This window comes from Mercenaria mercenaria, chromosome 7, assembly GCF_021730395.1.
Source record: "Mercenaria mercenaria strain notata chromosome 7, MADL_Memer_1, whole genome shotgun sequence".
Classification (NCBI taxonomy): domain Eukaryota; kingdom Metazoa; phylum Mollusca; class Bivalvia; order Venerida; family Veneridae; genus Mercenaria; species Mercenaria mercenaria.
This window is the reverse complement of record NC_069367.1, coordinates 10,281,794-10,298,592: the sequence shown is the minus strand read 5'-3', so window position 1 is coordinate 10,298,592 and position 16,799 is coordinate 10,281,794. Positions and strand designations below refer to the sequence as shown.

At 33.9% G+C, this 16,799-nt stretch overlaps 1 protein-coding gene across 4 annotated transcripts in view; it reads right to left on the bottom strand.

Annotated features, from left to right (window-relative positions):
* The window catches only part of LOC128546191 (myosin-VIIa-like), a 44,287-nt gene extending 28,352 nt beyond the window's left edge, over positions 1-15,935 (bottom strand). Inside the window, exons 1-2 of one of the 4 annotated variants that reach the window (XM_053547529.1) lie at positions 15,510-15,935; positions 2,475-3,068 (exon numbers count right to left, since the gene is read on the bottom strand). In XM_053547529.1, the coding sequence (XP_053403504.1) occupies positions 2,475-2,498 (24 nt within the window). In that variant the 5' untranslated portion in view covers positions 2,499-3,068; positions 15,510-15,935. Of the gene's footprint in view, positions 1-2,474; positions 3,069-9,462; positions 9,598-15,509 lie in introns of those variants that run through there. The other 3 variants (XM_053547531.1, XM_053547532.1, XM_053547530.1) reach the window with 3 other exon arrangements.
* Positions 15,936-16,799: the final 864 nt, after the last annotated feature.

The following is a 16,799-nucleotide window of genomic DNA, read 5'->3' as shown; positions in this document are numbered from 1 at the left end:
CACATCTATGCATTTTATATGAAAGATTTATCCATATAATTATAAAACTTTTTTTCAGGTTTTCAAAGTTCATGCCTCATTTATCATTTCGGATATTTACCGGAGTATTATCAATAAATCAGCTGTCGATCTTCATCAATATCCGCTACCAAATAGTACGATGATGATAACGCGACAGTACAATGGTGATAATGCGACAGTACAATGATGATAACGCGATAGTACGATGGTGATAACGTGACAGTGCGATGATGATAACGCGACAGTACGATGGTGATAACGCGATAGTACGATGATGATAACAAGACAGTACGATGATGATAACGCGACAGTACGATAGTGATAATGCGATAGTACGATGATGATAACGCGACAGTACGATACGACGATAACGAAAACGCGATATTAAGATATTATATATATACGATGGTGAAAACGCGACAGTAAGATGGTGAAAACACGATAGTATATCGCATTATCATCATCGTACTATCGTATTATCGCGTTTTCGTTATCGTATTATCACGTTATCATCATCTAAGTATCGCGTTTTCGTTGTTAAACTGCTTTGCAGATATGTAACGGCGGGCGGTTAACCTAACCAGTGTTCCTGGATTCTGTACCAGTAAAACCTGTTCTCCTCAAGTAACTGTCAACTTTCTCACATGATCAGAGGTGGAAGACGAATGGTTTCAGACACAATGTTATTTATCAAATCATCACGGAGAACATACGGCCCGCTCGAGGATCGAACTCACGACCCCGCGATCCGTAGATCGGCGCTCTACCTACTGAGCTAAGCGGGCGGGTTGACGGACGGGCTATATATGGACATCCAAAGGTCCTAAAACCTCACAATGAAAACTTTGAGCTGAGGTAAGCTAAAAAATATCTGCCATTTTGTTTTATGTTACCATGGAAACAAGATGGCTGCCATTTTTACGAACGTATGAAATGTTTACAACGTTTTAATTTTGGACAGATTTGAAAATTCTTTCATTGCATCGAATTATCAAACAGGAACTTCACCATAATTAACAGGTATCAGCAAGGTTACCTTTCCTCTAAATTTTATCCGGCAAAGAACAGTTTGAATTTTTTCTTTAAATTCTGAAAACAAACGTTTTGTGGCTAAGGTTTAACAATAAATAAAAGAAAAAAGGCAAAGTCATACTATAACGTTTACAATGCGTGTGCCTTTGTTTTGAAATATCTCATTTCCTGCTCGGGACCTTGAATAAGGGCATACGCATTGATCTGGGAATATGATATAGGGGCCTAATAATGAACATATTCAATTCATTTTGATGAGAAAACATAGCAGAACGGAAATCAGATATGAGAAACGATAACAATCTAGGGAGACTACAAAAAGTACATTTAATTTACATTATAACCACAAAGAGCTTCCGATGACACTGAACAATCGGTAGTGTAAATTAACACCGCAATAAAAAAAAAAAAAACAGAACAAGAAAATGTGATCCTTATCACACTTGTAGTGCTCGTAAAATAATTCAACAAATGCATTTTTTTCTTGAAATGAAGGTTTGATGTTTAAACCCAGTGTGGAAACCTCCTATGAATCAAGCCATTCTGATTTTTGAACTAGGTCCACTTACGTATGTGATAAAAGATTAAATTGAATAAACATTAAATGCGTATAATATCAGATTAATATTTCCCCCACAATTTGAAAAATGTAACCGAATGACAGACTGACAGACGGACAACCGGACTAAATACAATATAACGCCCAAACTGGTGGAGACATAGCATCTTCAGCACTAACAATGAACTTGTCAGGTAATTTAAGAGATATTCGCGTAAACGAAGTACTTTTCTCAAAGTAGCATTAGAAATTATGATAACTGTTGAACAACTGAACCAGATAGAAAGGTAAACGAAGTACTTTTTTCAAAGTAGCATTAGAAATTATGATAACTGTTGAACAACTGAACCAGATAGAAAGGTAAACGAAGTACTTTTTTCAAAGTAGCATTAGAAATTATGATAACTGTTGAACAACTGAACCAGATAGAAAGGTCGTTTCTTGTGGATTTTTGGTCATCCCGAAATTATGGATATTTAAGAATTTTATGCTGCAAAATGCCATCTTTTTAATTTCACTTCGACTATGATACATTTTTTTGGTTTTGGTCGCTGATTTCAAGAAACTTCCGAGCTGTAGACATTTAGCAGGGTAACGGTTAAACAGTATTTGGCGAAATGTAATAGTGTCCAAAAAAACTTCAATGAGTTACCCTATCAATAAGCAATAGTCACTCGCTTACCCTATGGCAATAAGCTAGATTCTCTAAACCTGAATACCGAGTATCGTATCTGTGATCGAAATAATGTCCACATGGGTTTATTAATTAAACTTTATTTGGGTGTTTTCCACTATAAGTAAAATTGAAAAATTCGCTGCCAAAAGAGCAGTTCATGAACAAAATAAAAAAAAAAAGACATACCTGTCCTGCATCAACAGTCGCCATCCTCAAAGCCCGCCTGTGTGTCCTATTTTGTCGCGTTAATTCCGAGGTTTAATGTACCATAATGCGTCCCCTTGTTGAACAATTTGAAAAGTGTAGATAATTACGGTTTTACGTCAAAGATGTAATGTCACTCCACCCATACCCTACATCACTATGTAGTATCGTAACATCAACTAATAAACATTTTATTTATGGATGGGATGTATTCAGTGCGTGAACAGCCACCGCCTAATAATTTTCTTCAAATTTCAAATATTCCATTCAGTTTTAAATAAAGATGTTTTATATTTTACAGCAATCAGTAGGTGAAATCCTTTATTCCTTATCCACTATTATATATCCAGGTACGATTAGGCGATGATTTTTATTCTCGTTGATTTAGGAACTGTCTGTTTACATCGATCTCTTCAACCTCACAGTTCTTTTGAACCACTTTTCGACTTAGCTGCCTCTCACTATTTCCGTCGTTTAATGACCGTGGTTTAGCCGAACTGATATATAGAACAAGTGTAAAACAACACGTAATTAATATTTAAATCTCGCTTAATAATATCTTCTTTATTTCCGCCTCTGAAAGAATAAATAGATACTACTGTATCAAAGCTATAAACAAAAAGCAAACATTAAACCATAAATAGTTATGTCTCTACACAAACGGCTTACTGAATGAATACTGACGAATCTTTTAATCTTTTGGAATGAAGATGTTTTCTTTTCATGATTTCCCCGTTACATAAACTTCCTTATTTGACTTAATTAATACGCAAGATGCATGAGCATTTGCTCCAGATTCATGACCCGAGATAAATGGTGGTTAAATAATTATTTCAAATTAATTTTCATTTGTTGTAAGGAATGTTGTGGATATGTGCATTTAAGTATCACTAGTACAGTACAGTAAAGTGTGTCCCTTCATTAAGGTGTCACCCCTAATGAAAGGGCCAGTCGTGGATATGTGCATTTAAGTATCACTAGTACAGTACAGTAAAGTGTGTCCCTTCATTAAGGTGTCACCCCTAATGAAAGGGTCAGTCGTGGATATGTGCATTTAAGTATCACTAGTACAGTACAGTAAAGTGTGTTCCTTCATTAAGGTGTCACCCCTAATGAAAGGGTCAGTCGTGGATATGTGCATTTAAGTATCACAAGTACAGAACAGTAAAGTGTGTCCCTTCATTAAGGTGTCACCCCTAATGAAAGGGCCAGTCGTGGATATGTGCATTTAAGTATCACTAGTACAGTACAGTACAGTAAAGTGTGTCCCTTCATCAAGGTGTCACCCCTTCTGAAAGGGCCAGTCATACTGGCTTATGAGACACCTACATACATTGAACATCTTCCTATTTGTAATGCCAGGCACCAGGCAGGTAAAGAGTCGGAAACCACTATTTAACAAGCGAGAAAATCACCAACCCATCTCTTTTCAGTAACAAGACCCGCGTCTGTCAGAGCTGGAGCCTTCGACCTCCTGATTGTTGATATCATGTATCATGGTTGGGTACCGAGGCTTACATTCGTACCGCGGTATATATGTATTATAGATGGGTACCGTGGCTTACATTCGTACAGCGCTATATATGTATTATGGCTGGGCGCCGCGGCTTACATTCGTACTGCGGTATATCATGTACGCGACTTAAATTCGTACCGCGGAATATCATGTATTAGTGTTGGGCATCGCGACTTAAATTCGTACCGCGGAATATCATGTATTATGACTGGGTACCGCGGCTTAAATTCGTACCGTGGTATATCATGTACACGACTTAAATTCGTACCGCGGAATATTATGTATTAGTGTTCGGCATCGCGCCTTAAATTCGTACCGCGGAATATTATATATTATGATTGGGTACCGCGACTTAAATTCGTACCGTGGAATATCATGTATTATGATTTTGGTACCGTGGCTCGCTATATTTGTATTACGGCTGGGTACTGCGGCTTACATTCGTACCGCGGTATATCATGTACGCGACATAAATTCGTACCGCGAAATATCATGTATTAGTGTTGGGTATCTCGACTTATATTCGTATCACGGAATATCATCTTATTTTCGTTTGTGATAGAATTAACTTAAACTCGACAAATGATTATTTTTCAAGACCATATTAAAACTAATTTCATTGTTCATTAAAATGTTTCTTGAAATTATGTTTGAAATTGCATATATTCTAAGTTTAACAGATTCTTAATAAAGCCATATCCGACAATATCGGTGCTTACGGTACGTACCGCAGTCAGCAAACACTGGTGACTAGTAATCGGGTACACCCGGTGAATATTGCACATCCTTTGACATGCACACCCAAAACAACTTTACGAAGATCAGGCCATAATAAATCAAAGCCCTGAAATGACTGGTAGCCAGCGCTTTGATACCGATACACCTGAAGAATCAACATTTCATTATGCATAGACCGGTCATGATTTGAACAATGTTGGTAGAGGTCCACTAGACAATGCTACATGCCAAATATCTAAGCTCTGTGCATTGTGGTTCAAGACAAGAAGGTTATTAAAGGCTTTCCATATACAACTCTATGTAAAATTAGGTTGCCCCAAGGTGGGGCCAATTTCAACCCTCAACCCTAAACCCTAAACCTAACCCTAAAGCGGAGTGATTCCGAATATTTCGAATGTGAATATAAAGTTCATAATTATTCTAGAATCCGTTGCTGCTTGTTTTTGTTGTTTAAAACAGTAGTCCTCAGTTGCTCACACACTCACACAAATGGGACTATTTTTTTTACACATCCAGAATATTGGTATGATGCGGTCACATAGAAATAAAAGGAAAACTAAAACGACTTGGTTGATTTAGAGCTATAGCTAAAGCACTGGCTAAAAATATGTCGCATAGTTTAAGGTTGTCGCAAAGTGACGAATTGCGGTAGTTTATCACAGTTGTGTTTAAAAACGTATAGGTTCTGTACGATATCTAAGGAGATTAGTTCTGACAATACAGAAATGAAAAGTTGAAGTGTGTAGTGTTATCAAAAAGTACACAAATTCGAAGCCGTTCAAATCTATCAAAGAGAAATTTCAGTAGACAAATCTACTAACACATTCTCTGATAAAAAAGTTACGTTTTCGTCTGTTGAATAAATATTGGTCTGACCTACCATGACCGCCATTCTTTCAGTCCATTACTTTTGGGTCTGAGCACATGTTAAGAGGTAAGGCCTTATACTAAATGTTTAAAGGCACTGGCCTTCAGATCGTTCGACAACAACAAAAAAAGATTTCTTTTAGATATCTGGAAATTAATGCTATATTTCTTAAGAATGCTTTGAAACTTAATTACTGACAGACTATAAGTTACGGAAACAAATGAGAATTAGTTGTGTTCACTACTTTTACGATAAAAAACGAAAAGCGTTTGTAACGCTTTACTTGAGGTAAACTTCCTCGATTATAAATATCTATATTTAACACGCATCGTCGAACAATAAATCCTCCATAATGTTATTGGTAACGACAGCGGAACACTTCTTTATTGCGGTCCGGGTTCGATTCCCGACGCGGTCAACTTTTTTTCTTGATTTGGCATTTTTTAAATAGTTTAGAAACAAAAACTCATATTCTAATGTCCATAATATGACCAAACTTCGATTTGAAAGAAAGATTATTTTTATCCAAAATCTGGAGATCAGTGCCTTAAAGTGACTTTCAGTACTCCATTTTAATTGTATTTATTTAAAAGAACAAACTAACGACAGTTTAATATTACTTTGCCTTGCATCTTTTTTTAAAACTACATATCTTTTTAATATCAAAATTTAGTATTCAGGTATTCACCAAATCAGACGCCCGGATGTTAACTTTCGATGAGTCGTGTAATAATGTGTTCTCTATATATTTAATATAATTATACGTTATATCTAAGTTTAGTTCGTTGCAAATTATTTCTTACGATTGAAATTAAATGCTAATACATATATTAAACTATACCGATACCAATCTTGAAAATGCGGTTATGAAACCGTCTGATGTTTTAATGATGTTGCGTTTTCTGTGAAACAGGCATTTAATTAATCGCACCGATATGCACGAATATTCATTTGGTTATAAAAGTCAACAATCCATTAAATATATATGCACATAGTTTAGACTAAAATGTAAATTTCCATCTGTTTTTACAGGAATAACGAAAATACTTCTTCCCGGTGATAATTCAGTTAAATCGTTTCTCTTTTTTTCAACTTGAAACTAAATCTGATATAAACTGTTTGTAATTTGGAGATTTATTTGTTAATATAGTGTTCGAAAAAAATAATGATTTATTTCATGGTGTATCGCAATCTAAAAACCCCACATTTGGGTGCAGCCGTGTTGGTTGCGATTATATTTTATTTTGTCATTAAAACGAAACACGGTGACGTAACGTCAAAAGTTGCGGCCCATGCTTAACTTCTTGGAAGTGATATAAATAAATATAAAGTTTTTAATGACTATTCATCCTATTTTCTTGAAAAAAGTATCAAAAAATACAGCAATAATTAGGCTACAGTAAAGTATTAAAAAGGTTATCGTTTAATCACAGTCACACGAAAAAACAACACCAATGCGTGAAAAAATTGCGAAAAGTGTATGTAATTTGTAACAATTTTTAAAACAAATAGTACCTTTAGGATTTTTTCTCTTTTTTTACGTGACTGAAATTGCGGGAAATTTTGCAGGCTTGTCATTGAACTTGAAACGTTGTTGTTAAGAAATTTTGACTGTTTGTGAATACGTAAAAAAACAAGATGCCACGTGTTTTCGCGCCTTTGAGTTTGTAATTTCACTTAGAATAATACAAAATTTAAGACATGTTCAGGTATAAATGTTGGAAAAATCACTATATGATAAAATCTAACTATTTCAGATTATTTTTTTCGCTGATTTCGAAGAATCTGATAAGCAATTGCTAAGTTAAAAAAATAGCATTTTCTATGTTTGAGTTACAGGAATTGCAAGTTCTTAAAATGTCACGTTTTCAGTAATTAAACAATAAAAAAATCAACCATGATTTTGTTATCAACGTATACAAAAAGTAACTGTTATCTTTTTGGTTGTAACAGTTTGATCAATTGCTTACTTGTCTCTGTAAAAGACAGTTAATTTTGAAAATGCTTGCAAAAAATGATAATTTTTTTTACAGATGAATGAGTTTTAAAATTGTCAACTTACAAAAACACTAATCGTCAAAAGAAACTACATCACAGAGCGTTTAAATCCAGCTTCTTTGTTGTATTCAATAACGCAAATACAAGTATTACCTACAATGATAGAACGATCTGTCATTTGTTTAAAAAAGTGGATTTTCAAAGAGAACCATAAAAACTGATAGTAATTTTTCAGTTATTAACCCGCGTCTTTACTATCCGAAAATAGGTTCTCATCAGTCAAATGAAAAACTCGCACAATATTCTTGCAAGTTTGATAAGTGTGTTGTTAAGAAATTGATTGCAAACACTTTATTTCTTAACCGTTTATTTAACACGAAACCATTTCTTGACATTTGTGGGTGAAATCACATTTAATAAAGAAAATACAAACTTTACGAGACAGAAAAAATGTTCTTTCACATTCAGATGTTTAAAGGGAATATCTGAAAGGTTTAAAATGTAGTTATCACATTTTAATGCACGATTTTAATATAAGTATCATTGTTTCTATAATATAACATGAAATAAAAATATGCCTGAAATTGAAATAACAGCATAAGACGTCCCGTTTTATCAGTGTAAAACAACTGATTATTTTCATGATTTTGGATCGTATTTCTTATGTTACAACTAAAGGGTTTCAACTTTTGACGTTACTCGTACGTTCCCGAATTCAATTTTTTTAGCACACAATGGAAGGTTTTTACTTTTAACAAGGACTTTGTGTAGTAAAATACATGTGTGTCAATATTAAGATCAAAGAAATGATTGTACAGAAATGCAATAGGCCATGTACACCTTGAAATCAACCACGCCTTCAAATGATAAAAAGATATGCAAACTGCGTAGCATCCTGCATAAACGAAGCCCGATATACGTAAAAGTATATTGCAATAGGATTCGCACTTCATACTTGGTAACATTCGTGGTAAAAGTAAATTGAAAGCGAATGGTATGTCCTTATTTACAACACGACCTGATAAAAATCTGGCATGTTAAAATAGTTCCCTAGGGGTAGGATCATTGCGCATCATCTATGACAACAAACTTTGTCACTGTTTATCAACAAAATCCATCAATATTTACTAAAAGGTCGTCTGGTGTTATGTGAAGTAAACTACAAACTGCTTCAAAAGAGATCAATGCACGAATGATTGTTGCTATATAAATATAATATTAAATATCTATAACTTCGATGTGAGTGAGCGGCATCATTTTTGTAAAATTTAATGAAAAGATGCACGTCTGGTCTACTTTTGGTCTCTGCGGGCAAACCTGATTAGCATTTAATTCGACTTGATACGGAATTTGTTAATTTAAAAATGCGATATGCCAACCATGTGTGCATGATTTGAATGCAGAAATGATATTAATATATCTTAAAGCTATTCGAGTTTCATAAATTAGCAGGGAAATAAAAAGATATAAAGCGTGATTTTATATCAGTTACGCTATACGATAAAATATTTTGCTTGATATCAGATTAGTAACGGGATATGATAGATGATATCAAAAACATTAGATTTTTCTCGATATATTTGTTACAATAATATTTCTTGATAAAGCCTAAAATTTAGCATTCAGAAATATACAAAAAAATGAATCTCGAGTGACCAGATAAGAACAGCTGTCTACCAAGGCCAGTGAAACACATACCAGCCTATACGGTTCGCTATCTTTAATGAAATCTGCATTGTCAGCTTCTGACACGGTAATTCACAGAACAAATTTGATAAATGTAGATGACTCTATATTTGGTTAAACTATAAGCTCCGTTGAATTTTCACAAAAGCAACGAAGCAACTTACAAAAATAGTATCAATAAATATTCCACAAAACACACCACAGCGATCCGCAACTCATCATGCGATAAATTAAGGTGAAAATCTCCCACCGCACGTAAATTTTCAAACCATGATGGATTTTTTTTCCTGACCTTAAGGTATCAGACAACCGTTGTAGAAATTGTACGATACAGATGTTAAACAACGTTATCCAAAAAAAAAATCTATGTCTTTCTTCTCCAGAAAATTTGACAAGGCTGAAATTTAACAATTACGAAACGTAACGAAAACGCCGTCTCAACACATTAAATTATGATATGGGAACAGAATCAGAAAGTCTTATTTCGTGTGATTTGTCTACAATGATATTTTACCGCAGTTTTGAAGGATAAATTAAAAATCATTCCAGATATACCCACATTGATGACTAACCGGGAAGTGGTTTTTTTAACTTCCATATGTCTCAACTTTATCTTTAATTTCCAAAAATTTGTTCCTTGGCTTGTGAAAAAGGAGAAATGAGCCGCGCCATGAGAAAACCAACCATTACCAACTTTTAGTAACATCGATCTATTGGAAAATCGATAAATTTGCCTATATAAACAAAGAAGGAAAAAAATACTTAAACTTAAATAGAAAAAGTTCTATTTGAAAATCAAAAATTCGATACCCCACAAATTAAAGTTTAATTTATTCCGGATGTTATGAATATTTTTTTAAAAAAATATTTTAATATTTGGTTGGTCCTTTTTGACTTTAAATAGACCCACCTCAGTTCATATAGACTCTGTAGGAAACGGGTAAAAAAAACTGACTTTTTCAAATATAACAGATAAAATGAGATATTTTCCGCAAAAAATCAAAAATTCGATACCCCTAAAAATGTAGAAAAATTATTCAATTTTCGTTATTTGTAATTTGTTTTAAATTTTATAATGATTTGTTTGGTCCTTTTTGCATTTTAGTGTGTACAGTGAACATTTCTTTAAAAATTCCGGGCTTTTTCCGCCGTTACCCGTAAGTACTGGGAAGCTGTTACGGAAATAATTTTTCGCTGCTAGTCTGACTTTGCCGGTACAAATTGTTATAGCTCAAAGCCTATGAATTGTGGGCAACTTCACATTGACAAAAAAAAACAGAAAAAAAAATGAAAAAAAAAACAACAGACGTAATAAGAAAAATTTAAAAACAAATTAATTGTTGAACTCAGAAACGCCGAAACCTAGATCCGCTGTCTTTTAAAAAACGCTATGGAGGATTTAGTGTTCAATTCGCATTCAATATACTAATGTTTTTAAATTTTTTCATCCCCAAAAATATACTTAAAGCAACTAATTCTCATGTGTTTCCTAAATTATAGTCTGTCAGTAATTGAGTTTCAAAGCATTCTTAAAAAATATAGCGATGATTAATTTATTAATTTCCAGATACCTATATATTTTTTGCCGAACGATCTGGAGATTTTTTTTTATTGCCGCGGCGGTCCGGGCCCGATCTCCGACGCGGTCATCTTTTTTTCTTCATATGGGATTTTTAATAATTTTTAGACAAAAAAAAAATTTTTCTATTATTTTTAAATATGACCAAATTTTAAATTTTTGGGAAGAGAGCCTTGATGAACTGAAAATTCTGCTTCTTTCCGAACCTCCTTTGTATATTATCAGTTTTCTAAATTAATGCATGTTTTTTTGTACATTCTTTAATCATTCGTTTTAAAAACGCGATATCTGTTATTTGTTTTGTCTCAAGATTGCACACACATTAAGCATAAAATGATTTAATTGTAAAAAAATATCTTTAAATTACCCTTTGACTTTTTTTGTGATTACAATATTGCCTGGGGGTAAACAATATCCGGTCAGTGTTGTTTCAAGGGGGGTCATAAAAGAGATGTTACCCCATTTTACAATAAGTGATAGATATTTTTATGGTTTTAGGTTTTTGCGTTGTAATTTATGTCTTTCACTTTCTTCTGTCTTTATATAGTCTTTTCCTTTTTCCCTTTCAGGAAACTTTTTTTTACGATTTTTTACCTTTTTTCATGAATTGTATGACAGTAGGAAGAATCAGTACAAATTTAGAATTCACATCGTTAACAGGTTGTTCCGTAAATATTTACTGAGTAAAGATCCTGGCCCAAATTTCACGAAAAATCTTAAGTTATTACTTAGTTAAGTCCGCTATTCTAAAATTGAATATTGATGAAGTTATTGTTATTTAATGTTGTTTTTTTTCCTGTAACAATATATTTATAGTTAAAGTTTTACATGGTAGTAGTATTTGTCAGCAGTACTTATTCAACTCACGCAAATATGTATTTTCTATTTAGGCACGATATAAGAAACTTGATCCTTACCATGCTAAATTACAATAATGAACTTGTCTATCTTTCAATTTGGACAGTACTATTAATTATGAAAAGGGTGCATACCAAAAAGTTACTGGCTGAATGGCAGACAGTGCAGATTCATGATCAGTCTGCACGGATGTGCAGGCTGATCATGCCCTTTACACTGATTGAAAAGGGAAAGAACCAATCGTGTCCAGCATGGTAAGGGTTAAGTATTTCCTTTTAAAAGTATAAGTCTTATTTCATACTTCTTTTTCTTTAAAGCGACCGGCCTCCAGATCGTTCGACCAACAAAAATACCTTTTAAAATATCTTGAAAAGAAAAAGCTATATTTCTTATGAAGGCTTCAAAACTTAAATACTGACAAATTTATGTTATGGAAATACATGAAAAATTTGCTGTTTTTTACTACCTTTTTACGGTGAAAATCGAAACGTTAGTGATTTAGAATTTTGAAAATATTCAGAATCACTAAAGAAAAAGCTCATATTCTAATGTTCATAATATGTGAAAGAAAGCGCGTATAAATATTTTGGATAACTTATTCATATTCTTAAATTTATTTATTTTATTTACAGACAGTTTCTTGTGCGTAAATATCTCTTTTCTATACATAGATATACGTTAGCATGATGTTTCATGTATTAAAAGGAAGTTAAATCTATGTGTTCGATGTATAAAATGTAACGCTTTCTAAATATTTTAGATAACATATTCATATTCTTAAATAAAACTTTGATATTTGACAATTATAAAGTATTATGTAGATTTTCGACTTGTTCCGATTTTCACTTTTATAATTATCAAAACTTCATTCAATTCAAGTATATCGTTTAGCAAACCGCCCGCCTGAAATGCATCAGATAATGACCAAAGATGTTAATTTTTCGATTTTTCCCCCGGGGTTACTACAACAACAACAATAGTACGGAAATCAACGAATCCGTCGGTAGCGATGATATTGGGATTATTGGTTTATTGATTTTTAGATGGGGTAAATCTGTCCCGCTTTATCGGTTTCGAGATGTTACTAAAAGTTGGTAATGATAGTGGGTTTGCGACCAGCATATGGATCCAGACCAGCCTGCGCATCCGCGCAGTCCGGTCAGGATCCATGCTGTTCGCTTTTAAATCCAATTGCAATTAGAGAAACCGTTAGCGAAGAGCATGGATCCTGACCAGACTGCGCGGATGCGCAGGCTGGTCCGGATCCATGCTGGTCGCAAACCCACTATGTTGGTTTTGTCACGGCACGGCTCAAACGACGAAGTTGTGAAACTAGGTAACAAATAAACGAAACTAAAGATAACGTCAATTTAAATTTGTGACTGCAGGATCAGTAAATAAAATCTCATTCGACAAACAACGTTATCGCAGGAGTAACTAGCTGCTGTCTTTGACCTTTAAGCAATGACCCAGACAAGATTTTAGATTTACAACTATAAAAATGTTTATGTATTTATTTGTTTTGTGTATGTTTACTCCATTGAAGCAACAGTCCGGGTCAGTATGGGCCTACTTAGCAGAGTATTCGCTTAATTATAGAACAGGACAGATTTTAATCAGCAAAGGAAAAGCATGCATGCGTTACTTTTAAAGGAGTGCCTTTAAAAAGTAAATTTTGGAGGTCGGTATTCGTAAACCTTAAGTAACAACACCCTCCATTTTATTGGTATATTTAGATACGTTTTATTGCATATGTTATATTGATATGCTAAAATTGACTTTATTTATCGAATAAACGATAATATAAAGTTATTAAATGCACATTCCAATACGACATTCTGTTCACCTTTATTATTTTTTCTCACAGCTGAATGAACAAATAAAAAAGAATCACCATAAAATATAGGTCATAAAAGTAATTCTTTACGTTTCATAATCGCATAAAACCCACTTGTTAAGTTTTATCGTGTGATATATCGCGAAATGATGAAGTATACTGGACATTTTATAATTATTTATAAAATGTGTTATGCACCTGTTTCATATAACCCAGTCGGCGGAAAAAGTACAATAAAACCTCTCTATAAAGACCATCACTGGGAGAGACAAAAAAAAATGGTCTTTACGGGCAGATGGTCTTTATTCACAGGTTAAAATTCACTGTTCATGTTAAAATATGAAATTAAACACGTGGTCTATAGAGCAAGGTGGTCTCTGGCCAAAGGTGGTGTTTAGCACAGGTTTGTCTGTATCTGTAAATATCTCGAATTTTCAAACAAATTTAATCATATTAACAGAGACAACTGTAGCTTTGCAGCCTTCTATTATTGTCAGCTTAAGGAGATGAAACATATTATTCACGCAACAAATTAAAATTTCTCAGACGAAGGCCGCGCAGCCGGATCAATATCACAGCGATTTATAGGAAACAATTATTTAGCACTGGAAGTCTTTTACACGCGCAATTTATAGACAAGAGACACAATACGAAACAAAAGCAGTGGATAACGTTTTTTAAAGCTTTTAGTCATTATTTGGCCCACTTTCTTTGAAAGACAAGTAACGCCCGGATTCAGTGAGGTGCATTCCTGACCTCAAAGGGGTTCAAACTCGCAGACCAATGGGTGTACAGGTGGCGCCTTATCATCAGCCAAATCAGTTTGATTAGGGTATGGGGCGGCTGTGTAACAGGTGGTGCTGGCTGATTTTACACGCCAAATTTACCTTTCCTAAAACCGGTTTTACATGACTCGTTATATTAATCTTCATTCCATAGTTTGTGCTATATTACTGTTCTATATTCGACAAATATCAACTGGGCTAATAAGCCAATCATTAAAAATAAAACTTTAAAAATTTATATCTGATGCAACATGATAAAGCACTTATTGAATGACCCTCTGACCTAGGGCAATAGTTCTGACTACTGACCGGTAAGCCATTCAATAAGTACAATGTATATGATGTTGCATGACTGTATTCTGTAAACCAATACCGTGTTTGTAATATACGACCACGTAAGGATGTTTTCACCTACCTTTAACACGGGAAAATAAAATCAACAAATATTATTGTTTTTCACCACTTCACGCAGGATCTTACAACGGCTACGCCTGGACAAGCTTAACACCCTAACTATTTCATTATTAACAATTTTACTTTAAACCAGACAAGGCTTGACATGTACATTTACATAAAAGCAATTTTAAAATTTCTGTTTATAGGGATTTATTGCTTGGCATATTCTTTATTTTAAAAATCTACGTGTTCGCAAGAAAAAGTCTGCTTTAAGTCTATTCTTGCAAGAGTTTCAGTTTGTGCAAGGACACGTTCACACGTCCTATATTTAAGATACAAACATGGTATTAAAGCTTTATTCTTGACATTTTGGCACTTTTACAAATGTTATTTATACTATAGGAAGGCTTGCAAGTTGCAAGCTTTCTATATCTCGGGAGCGCTGGCTTTATACCTTAATTCTAAAATAAGATATTGCCGAACTTGCTAAAATATTGGTAGCTAAATCCTGGTTTCGGGGTATTATCATTATGCATGTCTTCCCACTTATTCAACTTCGTCCATTATTGTGATATATGATATATACATTTCGATTTCGCCTATAGAAATAAATACGAGAGCACTTCTGTTCCTGCTACTAACCATATAAACGCCCTATTTATCTACAGTACCTAGATTTATTGATATATTTACTCTTATATTGAAAAACCTTGTATATCTACACATCCGAAGATAAGATACTTTAAAATTGCTTACCATATATTTGTCATGTATAAAATCCTGGCATGCAAGTTCCTTTTTAAATATTCAGCACAATTTAAACGTGTATCAGTCGTCTTAACCAAACATACTCGATATCGTAACACGCGCAGTTTAACATGAAAACAAATAAATCATTGAATATTTGACGATTTAAATGTAGCAATTGAAAAAAAGAACCAACACTTAATCAAAAATGTTGTATATCCAGTCTTTAAGGTAGAATGTTGACAATGTATAATTTTCATGCTTCGCATGGCTTACTACGTACAGTTAAATTGGTCCGCACTATTTACAAGGTAGAAAAATCCATTGATAAACCATACAATGGGGTGGATTTGAACTGGGTAAGGTAATCCTATACATAGGAATGCCGTAATTATTTGTCCCCGATTGTAGTTATTTACAAAACTGCTCGTTCTGACAGCTTTAAACGTCTAAGCCTGTTTGTAGTGAATAAGACGGAACTTAAATTCTGCTAAAGAGAAGAAACTGAAACGTATGAAATTCAATCTCGTTAGAGAAAATTGTAGCAGACGACTTCGAGAAGTTCCGTAAAATCGAACATTTTGCCTTGATCCGTATTGACCTAAACCATTAAGTGCAGTCTCGAATTATTTGCATACCCTGGCGAATGCGCAAGAAAATAATTTCTTCAGCCCATCATGTAATGTAAAACATTTCCTTGTCTGTGCAAAACATGGGCTATCAGATTTCTGTCTTTATTAACGCTTGAAGAAAGAGAATTATATCCTTGCACATTTCTGTAATATAATATACGGAAGTCTTTATATCATATATATTATATAAATACAGAAGTAGGATATTGTTCACTTTGAAATGCAATGTCTTTCATATAAAATCATACTGACAATATGTCAGTGAGAGAGAGGTAGAGCGGGTGGGGTGGGGGCTTTCTTAAAAATACCCAATATGAGCCGCATCATGAGAAAACCAACACTGTGCATTTGTGACCAGCATGGATCCAGACCAGCCTGAACATCTGCGCAGTCTGGTAAGGATCCATGCTGTTCGCTAATGGTTTCTCTAATCGAGATAGGCTTTGAAAGGTCTGGATCTATGCTAGTCGCAAATGCACTATGTTGGTTTTCTCATGATGCGGCTCAAATATATTATCTTTAACTATTCACTTCAAATGTAGAAAATCCACACCAAATAAAGTAAACTCCATAAGTTAGTTGTAAATATAAAGCTACATATTACATGGAATGCAGTGACAGTCAATTGTTAAAAAAACACTTCCAGTTGTTTTGGGGACATACATTC